The sequence below is a fragment of the Sylvia atricapilla genome, chromosome 22 (assembly GCF_009819655.1).
Source record: "Sylvia atricapilla isolate bSylAtr1 chromosome 22, bSylAtr1.pri, whole genome shotgun sequence".
Lineage (NCBI taxonomy): Eukaryota > Metazoa > Chordata > Aves > Passeriformes > Sylviidae > Sylvia > Sylvia atricapilla.
The window spans coordinates 2,227,957-2,240,074 of record NC_089161.1 but is presented as its reverse complement, the minus strand read 5'-3'; the positions used below and the strand labels follow the sequence as shown (position 1 = coordinate 2,240,074).

At 47.7% G+C, this 12,118-nt stretch overlaps 1 protein-coding gene across 2 annotated transcripts in view; it reads right to left on the bottom strand.

The window, feature by feature from the left end:
• Window positions 1–1,367: 1,367 nt before the first annotated feature.
• SKI (SKI proto-oncogene) overlaps window positions 1,368–12,118 on the bottom strand; it is a 99,991-nt gene continuing 89,240 nt past the window's right edge. Inside the window, exons 3-9 of one of the 2 annotated variants that reach the window (XR_010745221.1) lie at window positions 11,218–11,343; window positions 10,675–10,790; window positions 8,978–9,249; window positions 8,296–8,597; window positions 6,131–6,361; window positions 4,050–4,290; window positions 1,368–3,921 (exon numbers count right to left, since the gene is read on the bottom strand). Coding sequence is in view for 1 of the 2 variants with exons in the window: in XM_066334178.1 (XP_066190275.1) it covers window positions 4,102–4,290; window positions 6,131–6,361; window positions 8,296–8,597; window positions 8,978–9,249; window positions 10,675–10,790; window positions 11,218–11,343 (1,236 nt within the window). In the remaining variant the exon portion in view is untranslated. Of the gene's footprint in view, window positions 4,291–6,130; window positions 6,362–8,295; window positions 8,598–8,977; window positions 9,250–10,674; window positions 10,791–11,217; window positions 11,344–12,118 lie in introns of both variants that reach the window. The other variant, XM_066334178.1, reaches the window with a different exon arrangement.

Sequence of the window (12,118 nt, the reverse complement as noted above, 5' to 3'; positions counted from 1 at the left end):
CTAAAACAATGGACTGCTGAGAGGGCAGAATGGAACAAAAACCAACCTTTTGGTAATAAAATACTTTACAGTGAAAATATGGACAAATAAAATGCAAATGATGGAGAAAAGGTTATAACCCACATTGAAAACTTGCAAAAAGATTTTGTTTTGTTTTGTTTTTTTTTTCCTAACAGACAGCAAAGGTTCTTCTCAGTTAAAAACACAACTCATAAAACAAGACAACTACCAGGTAAGAAAGAGTTTTGAAAAAGTAAACACCATATACACTTATAATACAACAGTGTAAAATGAAAAAAAGTATTTACATGTTGAATTTACTTTTAATGTTTTTTTTTTTTTTTTTACATTGGCTAGTTCTGTTTGAAAAGCAGAATATTATGTATAGAGTTAGCTGCTCCATAGATATGAATGTTATTGCTGTTGGTTTTTTTTTTTTTTTCCCTTCGTTAAGTCTTCGTTCAGTAATAGAAACAAGGAGTAATTAAACTGAATATACAAGTAGTAATATATTTGTAGGTACAGGGAGAGTCAACAGCCTGTATGAAACACCTCTTCTCCCTTGGAACTTCTTAAAGGAAACTAAAGCACAGAGGATGGGGGAGATGGAGGGAATGCAGCAGGGACAGGGGGCTGCAGGAAGGAAGGAATTCCAGGCTCACACAGCTTTACTGAGGTGTTGCAGACACAGGAATGACCCTCGAGCACCTTCACCCAGGGGGCTGCTCTGCCCCGGTGAGAACGGGCCTCTGGGGCTGCCACAGAGACACTTCCAATGACTCTGAATTAGAAAGGAATTGCACTCTGCAGAAATGACATCTGTTCTGCAGAAGGAACAATCTGATTGTTAAACAGGGTTAGGAAATGCCCAGTAGTTTAAGCCAGAGCCAGCCCTGAGAGCCCCTCCTGGGCAGTGGCTGCTGCTGGAGAATGTTTGTTCCTGCTCTTCTGGCACCTTATTTATCTTTGTGGGTGGGTTTAAACCTTGATTGATAGAAATGGCCTTTCACTGCCAAGGACCAAATCCGAGGGGGTTTGGGGTGAGTTCACCTGCAGGAATGGCCCTGCATGGAGTGACTGTGAGTGGGGCAGAGAGAATGGCTGTAATTCTGCTCTGCAGATCCTGTGCTGCCCCTGGGACCCTTTACCTGTGCAGCACAGGTGAGGCTGCTTGGTGATGCACTATTTCACTGTCCTGCTTGTTTCCTTGGAAAATCCTGCAGATTTCCTTCCTTCAGAAGTGTGGGAGCCTCATGCCCAGTGAGTAAATGCTTTTCCCTGGATACAAAAAGGAAAACTCATATGGTGTGCTCAGCTGAGTGGCTTTTCTTGGGACACAACAGCTGGACATGTTGTTAATTTTGGGGGGTTATAAAGGGAGAGAAATTTATCATAGATCAGGGGGGAAAACCCAAACAAGCAAAATTTGCAAAGCCAGGCTTCCATGAGCTGCCACAGGAGCGGGGTCTGTTCTCTGTGTGGTTCCCAACACGGCAGTAAAGCAGAGCACGAGACTTGAAATGCACAAAAATGATCAGCTACAGCTACAGTTGTTTAGTTTCCCTTGAAGAAATAAGTGGATAATACAGATCTGGAAATCATAAGGCTGAGAACATTTTTCTGCATACTGCATAACAAAAGAACCCCTTTACATAAGACAGTAATAATGCCCATTAATGACTATATGGCAGAGTTTAATCCATGCATATGATTTAATAATTGCAGAAAAAAAAAACATACAAAGAAAATAAAACCCCACATTAAAAAAACAAAAACAAACCTGCTCAAGCATAATCAAAATTCCTTTTGCATTGCACTTTAGAAGGAGATCTGCACCTAGAGCCAGACTCCAGCATCCCAAACACACAAGGGCCAACCCCTGTATCCACAGACAGGTTCAGGTCATTGACTTGGTGTGACTGTTTCTTGCTCCCAACAGTTTTACATTGTCCCAGTAATTCCACTCCTTTCATTTTTCTTCTTTTTTGTACCTAAAACATATATATGAACTTCTTTGTTAATGCTCACAGTTACTATAATGGTTACTATAATGGTTTCAAGCAAACAGCTCTTGTTTAAAAAAAAAAACAAAACAAAAAAAAAACAAAAAAAACCCCAAAACAAACTCTCTAATGTACTGTAAGTAAATACTATAATTTTAGGATTGGAAGCCGCTTTCTGTCTACTGGGAAATAATTTTGAAGCTTACATAGTTTGCATTAATGTCCAAAAGCAAATAAAGATTACTGGAAATATGTTTCTTCTTTTACAATAACTCTGGGTATGATGATGCATAGGGGGTTCTCTTTTTTATTTTTATTTTCTTTTTATTCTTTAAGGTAAAAAAAAAAAAGTGTCAGCATTGCCTAGAGAAGATGCTGAGAGGAAAAATGAGCTGGAAGGCACATCTGCAGCCCCAGATCACATTTTCACTTGAGTGTGTCAGAGGTGAGTGTTTATGGGTGAAAATTAACTTTTCTCCTGATCAGTAAAGCACCAGCTTTATTTATTAAGCACTTTTGGGAGCACCTCTGCTGCTCCCCAGCTTGGGTCAGATACACAGCCACAAAACCAGGTTCTAACTGAACCAGCAGCACAGGGGCAATTCCTGCTCTGGGGATTCTGGAGCTGCTGGAGCCTCCTTTGCTGACAGGGATGCTGGTGGGAGGTGTCAGTGGTGGCAGATTGGGTTCATGGTTTGCACAGCTGTTAGGGCAGAATCGAAAATGCTTGACATGTACATCTTAGAAACAGGGAATAGAATGCAGAGTTAAGATTCTGACAAAGTGCAGGTTTAAAAAAAAATAAAATATTTATATATATATATATATATAAAAAAAACCTCAGCACCACCCCCAAGGCAGTGATGGTTTGCTGCATTGTATCCCGGGGCTGCGGCTTGGATCCCAAAATTAAAGTAATTTCTCTTTTTAAAAAGAAAAAAAGTTTTTTTTTTTAAAAAAAAGACGTAGGCTTATTCACAGCAGCAAAAATGTTGGTTTTCTGTTCTGTAGTATCCGACACTGCGACGTTGGACTCTCCTTGGGCACAGAAATCCTGACTGACAGTTCAGAATGGAAGCAGGGAAATACTGAATTCATGGTAAGATGGTGCAACAAGATGAGTTTTCCAGAAAACTGAAAGCTGAAGATTTCAGAATGACTTCAACACACAGATGTCTCTGCTTTGTTCCTCTACCAACTGATCATCCATTTCCTTCCTTTCTTCCTCTCTCTCTTTCTTTTCCCAAGGCTGAAGTGCTCCTGGGTGAAGTCTCTGAACACAGAGGGGTCTGTGGGGCTGGGGCTCTCAACCCAACCCCTTCTCCTCCCCTCACCCCCTGCACACTCCTGCAGCTTCCCTTCTTCCTGTGTCCAGGGCAGGAAATGGACATAATTCAATCTAAGGAAAAAAAAAATCAACTTGGAAAAGCACTCTGAACTTCTCCTACACCCACGTGACGGGATGGAACCGCGATGGCTTCCGAGATGGCTGGAAAACTGCTCCTGACATGGATGGCATCATCACCACAGAGGGGCTTCTGCACAAAGAATCCCAAAGCCTATAAAGTCATTAAAAATTGTGCATCGAAGGTTTGTTTTTTTTATTTTTTGTCTTTTTTGTTTTGTTTTGCTTTTAAAGGTTCATTATAAAAATCTCGTTAATTTTTTTTTTTTTTAATACCAAGTCTGTGTAATGAATTATTTTAAATAGCTTATAAGAAAAGTTGGTTTGTTTTTAAATTCCAGAATGTTCCAACAGGCAGGAGAACACAAAGCCACTGCCGTGCTCGCCTTGGACTCCGGGTTTAGCTGGACCATGCTGCTTTGCTTGGAGTTTGCCAGTAGAAAATTTGCTGTGGACTTAAAAGTATTTTGTTTACAAACACTTTGTGTTTTCTAGGCACAGTAAGATGTTGTGCTATATGGATTGGGAAAAAAAAAAAAGAGGCGGAATTCAGTGCTTCTGTTCTAGAGAGTAACAACATTTGCCTTCCAACTACTGAGAATCCATATTCCTAAAGCGTGTGCCAGGACACCACTACTCACACGTGCACTCCCAGTCCCACTTCTCTCCCTCCCTGTGCCGGGGGGCAAGGGGTCAGTTGTCCATGGGGCTGGAGGTGCTCTCACTGCTGGGCTGGCTGCTGGCTTTAGGCCACAGTTGTTCCTGAAGTTCCTTGACCACCTTCTCCAGGTGCTCCCGGGCCTCCCGCTCGTGCAGGAGGTCGGCGCGGAGCTGCTCCCGGTCGGCCTCGGCGTGCTGCAGCTTCACCTGCAGGTCCTCAATCTGTGGGGACAGACACAGGGCTGTGACACACGGCCAGGGCACTGCTGTGCCTCCCCACACTCCCTGCATGGATCAGGGAAGAGAGAAAATCTCTACTCCAGGCACAGGATTATCACGACTGAGGTGAGGAAGGAATTCCCCGTTCCTTTTTTCCTTCCACTACTGCAGTGCAGTGCCTGCTTAGCTCTGAAACCTAAACATTCCCAGTGACTCCAGCTCCAGAAAGGAAAGTGAAAACCAGAAGAGTTAAGAAACAGTTCAAGAATTCCTTAGTGCACAGAAGTCTGGTCACTTCCTCAGGCATGGCTGCTCGCTCTTTAGCTCAGCAAAGCAAACCCCAGGTGTTGGCACAGGTGAGTTACAGCTCCTTTACAATGATTCTTAATGGAAGTGACCAGAAAGGGCCTTGGCTGCTGATGGCCCAGGCTGTCCCAGCTATGGACTAAAGCCCTGCAGTGTCCCCACTCTGCTCCCAGCAGGACCTGCAGCTGCCTGTGGCCTCCCTGATCTCCCTGTTTGGCACTTTCTGACAGAAAAGGCAGAGAAAACCCCCAGGACTGGAGGGTGCAAATATCAGAGAAACAGCACCAAGTCAGAAAGGAAAAGTCAGCAAAGATTGCTATTTAACAAGGAAAAGAAACCTCCAGCGTTTGGGGCTAAAATGCAGGTAAACCTCCCTCCATCTGTGGTTGGATTTCAGTATCAAGGTTAGAAAAAGGAAGAAAAAACCACAGCTCCTCAATGAGTGTTCAGCATCTCATACTTCAGGCTGAGGCATTTCCACCCTGACTCTCCCCACCCTGGCCTGAGCCTGTCTAGAGAACTGTGGTTTCCTCAAAAATAATACCAACTTCCTCTTGCACCCAAGCTGTAGCTGCAAGTATAAAACTTTATTTTAAAATTTCTCAACACTTCAGAATTTAAGTTTTAATAACATTTTATAAAATTCAGGCCTGGGAGTGAGGAGTTTTGTTACCATCTGTGCCAGCCACCAAACAGGAGCTGCCACATGCCCTTTGCCCAGGGACAGCTCTGGGGGGCTCAGGGGTGGCCGTGACAGGGGCCAGCTGCAGGGGACACTGCCAACCTGCCAGGCCTGGCCTCAGAAAAGAGAAATAATTGGCTCCTTAAGTTATTTTTGAGGTGATTTTTAGTCTTTAAGCTTAGGAAACCTCCTCCATTCCTTCCCAAGGAGGGAACACATTCAGAAACTGAAAGTGCCCGGTGTCACACAGTCTCCCCAGGACACACCTGAGCCCCCAGGCTGTGTTCACCTGCCTGGGGCTGCTCCCCAGGGCCCTGCAGGGAAGGCCCAGCGCTGCAGCCCCAGGGCGGCTCTGTTTAGTCTGGACACCCCTTATCACCCCTTATCAGTGAGACATCCTGTGATGCTGAGAGGAAGCCCAACATCATTTCCTGCTCCTGGCAGACGTGTCTCAGCGGGGAGCAGGCAGCCACTCCCCTTCCCCTTATCAGAGCCCTGGGGACTGTGAGCTTTGCTTCTGCTCTTCCCCTCCTCCTTAAAGCCACCACGCCAGGGAGCTGCAGCTCCCACCTCCAGGAGCACCTGTGTCTGCTCCAGCACTGCTGGAATCCCCTCTGCCACGAGCTTTTCAGGGCTATGTTGAACCACGTGAAGTATTTGAAGTATATATAAATACACACCAATTCAGGTACAGTAAACAGGAGCTTTTGAGACCTGTTTGAGAGCTCCCTTTAACGCCCTGCACACCTCTGTGGCAGGAGTTTAAATTCAGGCCCCACTTTGTGCAGTCCTGGCCTGCCCCTGCCCGTGTTGGTGCCTGGCGGGGAGCTGAGGCGCTGTGCAGCCCACTCTCACCTGTGCGGAGTACTTGGCGCGGAGCCTGCCGGCCTCGCAGCCCTTGTCACACACGCGGATCTGCCGCGCCTGCTCCAGCTCCCGCTTCAGCCGGATCCGCGACTCGTTGGCCTCCTTCATCTTCTTCTCGTTCTCCGCCCGCAGCCGCTCGATCTCCTTCCGCAGGTTGCGCTTGGCCTCCGTCGCTTCCCTCAGCTTCTCCTTCTTGGCCACTCGCAGGAACTCCAGCTCCTGGGACACAGAGGCAGCGAGGATGAGCGCAAGGAAGCAGAGCCATCCAAACCACGTTCCCACCTCCTGCTGCTTGTGACCCAGGCAGCCCACGGCTAAACCCCCCTCTGAACTTTGCACCAGCCCTTCTCCTTTAAATCCCGTGGAGTTCTTGCACTCCTTTAAATCCCGTGGAGTTCTTGCCACCCTGAAGCCCAGGATAACAAAAAGCTCAGCGCTACAGCCCCATTTTGCTTTGTCAAGCAGAATAGCTGCGACCATCTGGGCCTGAATAAAGATGAACTGCAGTTGGAGAGAGCTCCAGCACCAGCTCCACGTTCCAAACCACCCGACTGCAGTGCCTGGGCTGGAGCTGAAGGCTCTGAAGATGCACAACGTGGAAAGTGCAGCTCTCAGTGTCCTTTGTGTACGGCAAAGCTCAACGGGATGTCAGAAATCAGTTCTGTTTTATCAAGGCTCCCCCAAAAAATCCACTCAAGGCAAGGACAGAACACAAACTGTGTCTTTTCTAGCTCTGGGATGCTGTAGGTGATTTGGGTGAGCCTCAAGACTCCTGACAACCAGCCCATGGACTGCTCTGTCACAAGAGCTGGAAAGCTCCAGACTAAAACCTGAAGCTGAATGGAAACCACACTTTGTTCTGGGAACTGCCACTCCCCCTGTCCAGGCTGGGAGCTGCCTTGGAATCTCAAATCCATGAGGGAACCATTAACTGAAGTGATAATGACAAGGAACCTTCAAGGTACAAAGGAAGAAACTCCTAAATTGTTAAAATACATTCACAGCAAGCACAGAGATGTGGCTCACGTTTCCTAAACAGTTAAATTAGAAACTAAAGATCTATTTTTTCCCCCAGAAGCAGCATTTCCTCCCTGTCCGAGTCAAACCCTCCAGCCCTGGTTGCTGTGAAGTAACACTGCAGGGTCATGGGAAATTCACTCTTCTGACAATCTCACTTCCCAGCCAGGCCATTGTTAGCTCGGCCGTGCCCCTGGAAATACACACACACATCTCTTCCCTGTGTGGAACTGGGAATCCACCCCTTCCCAAATGGAGAATGATGGTTGGACACAGAGTCCCCTGCCCCTCACACAGGGCTGGATTCAACACTCAACTGCTTCGTGCAATTCCTGCTTTAACTACACACTATTTAGGTATTACACATAAATGTTTACTTTTAAATACATAAAATAAAACACAGATTTACTGGAATACAAAGGAATTCAGCAATTTGCTCAGGGTAACTAAAAAAAAGAGCCCCAGTGCTGGTTTTGTGTCTCCCACCCTCCATCAAACCAGGCCCTTGTTTAGTCCATCCCATGGGTTCCAGCCCCAGCTTGGGAACAGCTCCACACCAAATATTCAAAAAGGACACACAAACCTTCTACGCTGGCTCCCTCTTCTATTTCTCTGCACTCTTTTTACCCCAGCTCAAATAAAAACCAGTTCACCCATCACTGTGCTCAGCCCTGACCTCACTACAGATACAACTGATGGGTCCAGGATTTCCAGAAAGAAGGAGCTGCCTCCCTGACTGAGGCTCAGCAGCGTGGCCAGTGGGATGCCTGACAAAGCCCTTACTTCAGCTGTGGCCGTGTCCCAGGAACACCCTCCCTCACAGAGCCTTTAAAACTCCAGCTAAAGCCTCCAGAAATGTTTCCTGTTCAGTGAAATGAAAACAAAATAAACTCTGCTGGACTAGAAGATTTTTTCAGTAATGAAAAGATGTTGATTTTTGGTAACCATGGATTTATAACCCAAGGAAAAACAGGTGGCAAGCTTAAAAACGTAGGACTGGTTCCTGTGCTTTGGTTTCCCGGCTGGATTTACAAACAGAGCCTCAGCGAAGGCTGTTGCTATTTGGGAAAAATGAGGCAATTCCATTCTCAGAGCTCCCCGCTGGGCTGTACCTGGCAGGGTGTGGGCTGCCTTACCTGGTGCAGGCTGCGCTTCGCCTGCAGGGCCGCGTTCAGCTTCTCCTCCTGCTTCACCCTCATCTTCACCACCTCGTGCAGGAACTTCTCTTTGGCTTCTTTGGTGTCCAGGCCACTGTCCAGGGCCTGCCTGAGGTGCTCCAGCTCAGCCTCCAGCCCGCTGCTGTGGGGGTCAGGGTGTGCAGCCACCTCGTAGGAGCTGTTGACGGGGGCTGGGGGCTGCATCCCAGGGGAGCTCATGTCCTTGGCAGAGCTGGAGGAGGTGAAGGATGGGGAGGAGAGCGAGGATAAGGAGGAGGTGACTGGAAAACAGAAACATCGAAAATTAATTCTAAAATGTCAAGAATTAAGACATAATTATATACAACTCATATATATATATTATACAGCTCAATATGTGCCGAGGCCTTTTTGTACAGAGACATTTAATCATCAGTTTTTAAAAGGAAAGGAAATTAAAAGCCTACTCATTTTATACTTTGATACTTGAAATATGATGAAAATGCAACCTTGACTTAAGGGACTTGCAATTTGTTTGAACTGTGACTGTGTAACTCATGGCACATTGAGGCACGGGGCTTCCAGAATTCCATTTAAACCCCATGGAAGCTGCACAGGAACTCCTGCAAAAAAACCCCAGCCCAAATAAACTGAAACAAAGGCAGCCACAAGTGTCACTTACATTCTTCCCTGGTTTCTACTTCAATCTCTGCTTCTGACTCCTTGTCCTCCTCGGGGGCGGTGGCCGTGGTGGCCGCGGTGGCCGCAGCCTCGGGGACAGCCGTGTGCTCTGTGCCGTGTTTCCTCTTCCTGGGCTGGGCAGAGCCCAGGGATTCGCTGCTCCTGGACACCACAGTGGCACAGGGAGGGTTGCTCACGATCTTCTGTTGGGCTGGAGGGGCCAGGGCCACGTTGGGGGCCACGGCGCTCTCAAAGCTCTTGTAGGAGTAAAAGCTGATCGGGAGCGGGAGGCAAAAGGAAGGAGAAAATGGTCACATTCCTGGCTTTGGAGTGTTCCCATTCCAGTTACACTGCAGAGGAATGGCAGTGAATCCCACTGATTTACACCAGCTGAGAACCTGCCCATGTATTTAGTGGTTTGCCCTCATTAAACCCTGGGATCCCATCCCAGGTGCCACATATCCTAAGAGCACCAAGGAGATGAGATCTCCCAGAGCCTAAAAGTCCTAAAGCTGTTTCCTCCTGCTCTTCATGGCAGTTGTTTTGCCCAGCTGCATAGCTGGACTTGTGTCTATCCACAAATGTTTAGTCAACTCAAAACAGCAATTCCTTAAGGAAAACTGGAAAAGCATCTTCTTGTGCCTCTGTGACTCTGACACACACCTGAGTATCTGTGTGTAAAACCACAGACACAATAACCAACAAACCCTTGGTTAAACCTTGGTGTTAAAGGGGAGCAATAACATAACATCAAATACATGGAATTGTGCAAAAAGCAGAGCAAAGACTTTGCAACTTCAATTGGGCACCTACAACATGATGTGGTATCAGTTCAAAATTCTCCTGGAGCTGTTGCAGGTGGGTTTTATCCAATACTGAAACCAGCAAAGTTTCTCACAGGGATGCCAAGGACACTTGCACCACTTCTCTCCCTACCTAGTTTAAAAATTAGGATATACTGATAGGCTTTTTTCCTTCTACTTTCTGGGGTTTTTTTAAATCAATCCCCACAGCTTCTAAGAAACTTGTTCATAAGGGCAGCACAATATGTTCTCCGTAATATTCCCTAAAAACACCTGGTCACTTAAGTCAAACTTTCCAAAGAAATCATCACCCTCAGGCAGAAATCTGGCTCGGAGGTTTTTCAGACTGCACAGCTCCAGTCTGGCACAGGGATGTCGAACTGCCCCGACACTTTCTGTTCTCAGTGTGACACCAAGGTCCCACCTGCTGCGGGTGACTCACTCAGTGCTGCTCCTCTCCAGGAGCAGAGCGTGGCCTCGCTGTGTGGATGGGGCTGACAGGCCCCAGAGCCAGGAGCCCCCAGGGCACACCGAGGCCTTGGGGAGATCTCTGCTGTCCTTCAGCCCCCGGCACTGTGGGGAGGGCAGAGGATGGAGCTGTGCTGGGAACAGGGAGCCGCTGCAGGTACCACGGACAGGGGCCTGGGAATGGCTGCATCCCCCTGAGCACTGCCCCAGGACAGGGACTCCTCCTCCTTTAAGGGAGATCTTCAATGACTGCACCCAGGTGACCGCCCACACCTGACCTGGCCAGGTGTCACCTTTAACCTCCCTTGGTGCACAAACCAGCACCACTCGTTCGTGTTTCCCTTCTGCAGATCAAACCCCTGCAGGTACAAAGGGGACAAACGCAGGGCCAGCTGCCATCCCCACGGCGCTGTCCCTGTGTCCTTACCTGTCCCGGATGAGGGCGGGCAGGTGGCTGGAGAGCTCCTTCTCGCTGGCAGAGACGGCGGGGGACCAGGGCCGGAAGGCGGAGAGGCGCTGCCGGGGATGGACACAGCCGATGCTCTGGGGACAGGGCAGGACAGGAGTGACCCAACGGCCTTTGGGACCATCGGTCACCACACAGGGCAGCTGGGGCTTCCCAGGGCACCCTCACTTATCCCCTCCCTGCTCAGGGGTTCCTGGCGGAGGGGAGCTGCACTCATGGCTTGTGTTGGCCAGTGAGCTCTCTGTAGTTTGTAGGGGTCACAAACAGCTCCTGAGCCTTGGATTCCTCCACCTCAAAGGCACAAGGGAATTCCTGACTTTCCTGTCACAATCCAGGTCAATAGCACTGGAGGGTGACAAGGAATTTGGGGGCACTGTGTAGCTCTGACTAGGCAAAGGATAGAAATGTTACTAATTTAGAAACCCTGGGCATGTTCTTTCTCTCATTTTCCCCTCTGATTTCATTCAATTTGATCCCTCTTGATTACAAATATTCAACAATCACCTTATTAGATGAACTGGATAAGGACCGTAACCAACTGGACTGTTTTTCCTTCTCAGTAGAAGCTGGCGATTGGGAAGCAGAGTCATCTATTTTGGGCTTTTTGGAAGCAGGAGGATCTGAAGAGACCTGAAACAATGGCAGGAAAAATCAAAGTCAGAATTCCTCACTTCACAATCAGCTTAGAAACAAGTTACAAGGAAGAAGCAGATTCTGTTATTTAAAGGGAAGACACTCTGGGTGTTTTTCTGCTTTTTCGAGTGTAAGGGCAAACAAAGGAGTGCAAACAAGGGGCAGACAGAGACTGTGACACAACACACTTCACTCCTTCATGGGAGACACTCGGGTCAAGTGTGCGTGGTCAGGAGAGATGGGCAGTGATCAAAGGGAGACACTCGCTCCAAGCTGCAGAGAACCATCGGCCTTTTATGATTTTTGTCTGCAGAAAGGTAAGTTTAATGTGGTTGCTGAACTGGAAAGATTATTTTAAACGGGAACAGAACAGACTTTGTTATTCTGTTTGCAGTGGTTGTTATGCCGATGACTTCACTACCCCACAGCTGCAGTGGATTCTGGGGGTGCTGCCAAGAGCTGCTTTGCCTTTTCCACAAGTGGCTCAGCTTGGCCCATAAATCATCCTCAAGCATAAGAAAGCCCTTTGGCAAGCAAAATCCCTTTCCTTCAACACTGTGAAGGAATAAAATTCCTATAGTCCCAGCGTGGCTTGCAAAAAAATTGGTAACTACTGGTTTAACTGGTGTACTGGGGATACCAGCTTGAAGCCTTGCCAGTACAAACACCTCTCACAGCAGGGAGGGAGAAGGTTCTGGACCTTGTGCTGCACCATGACCAGAAACCATAAAAGAAACATCCCACCCCGTTTCTATTCCTTTTTCTGTCTTTT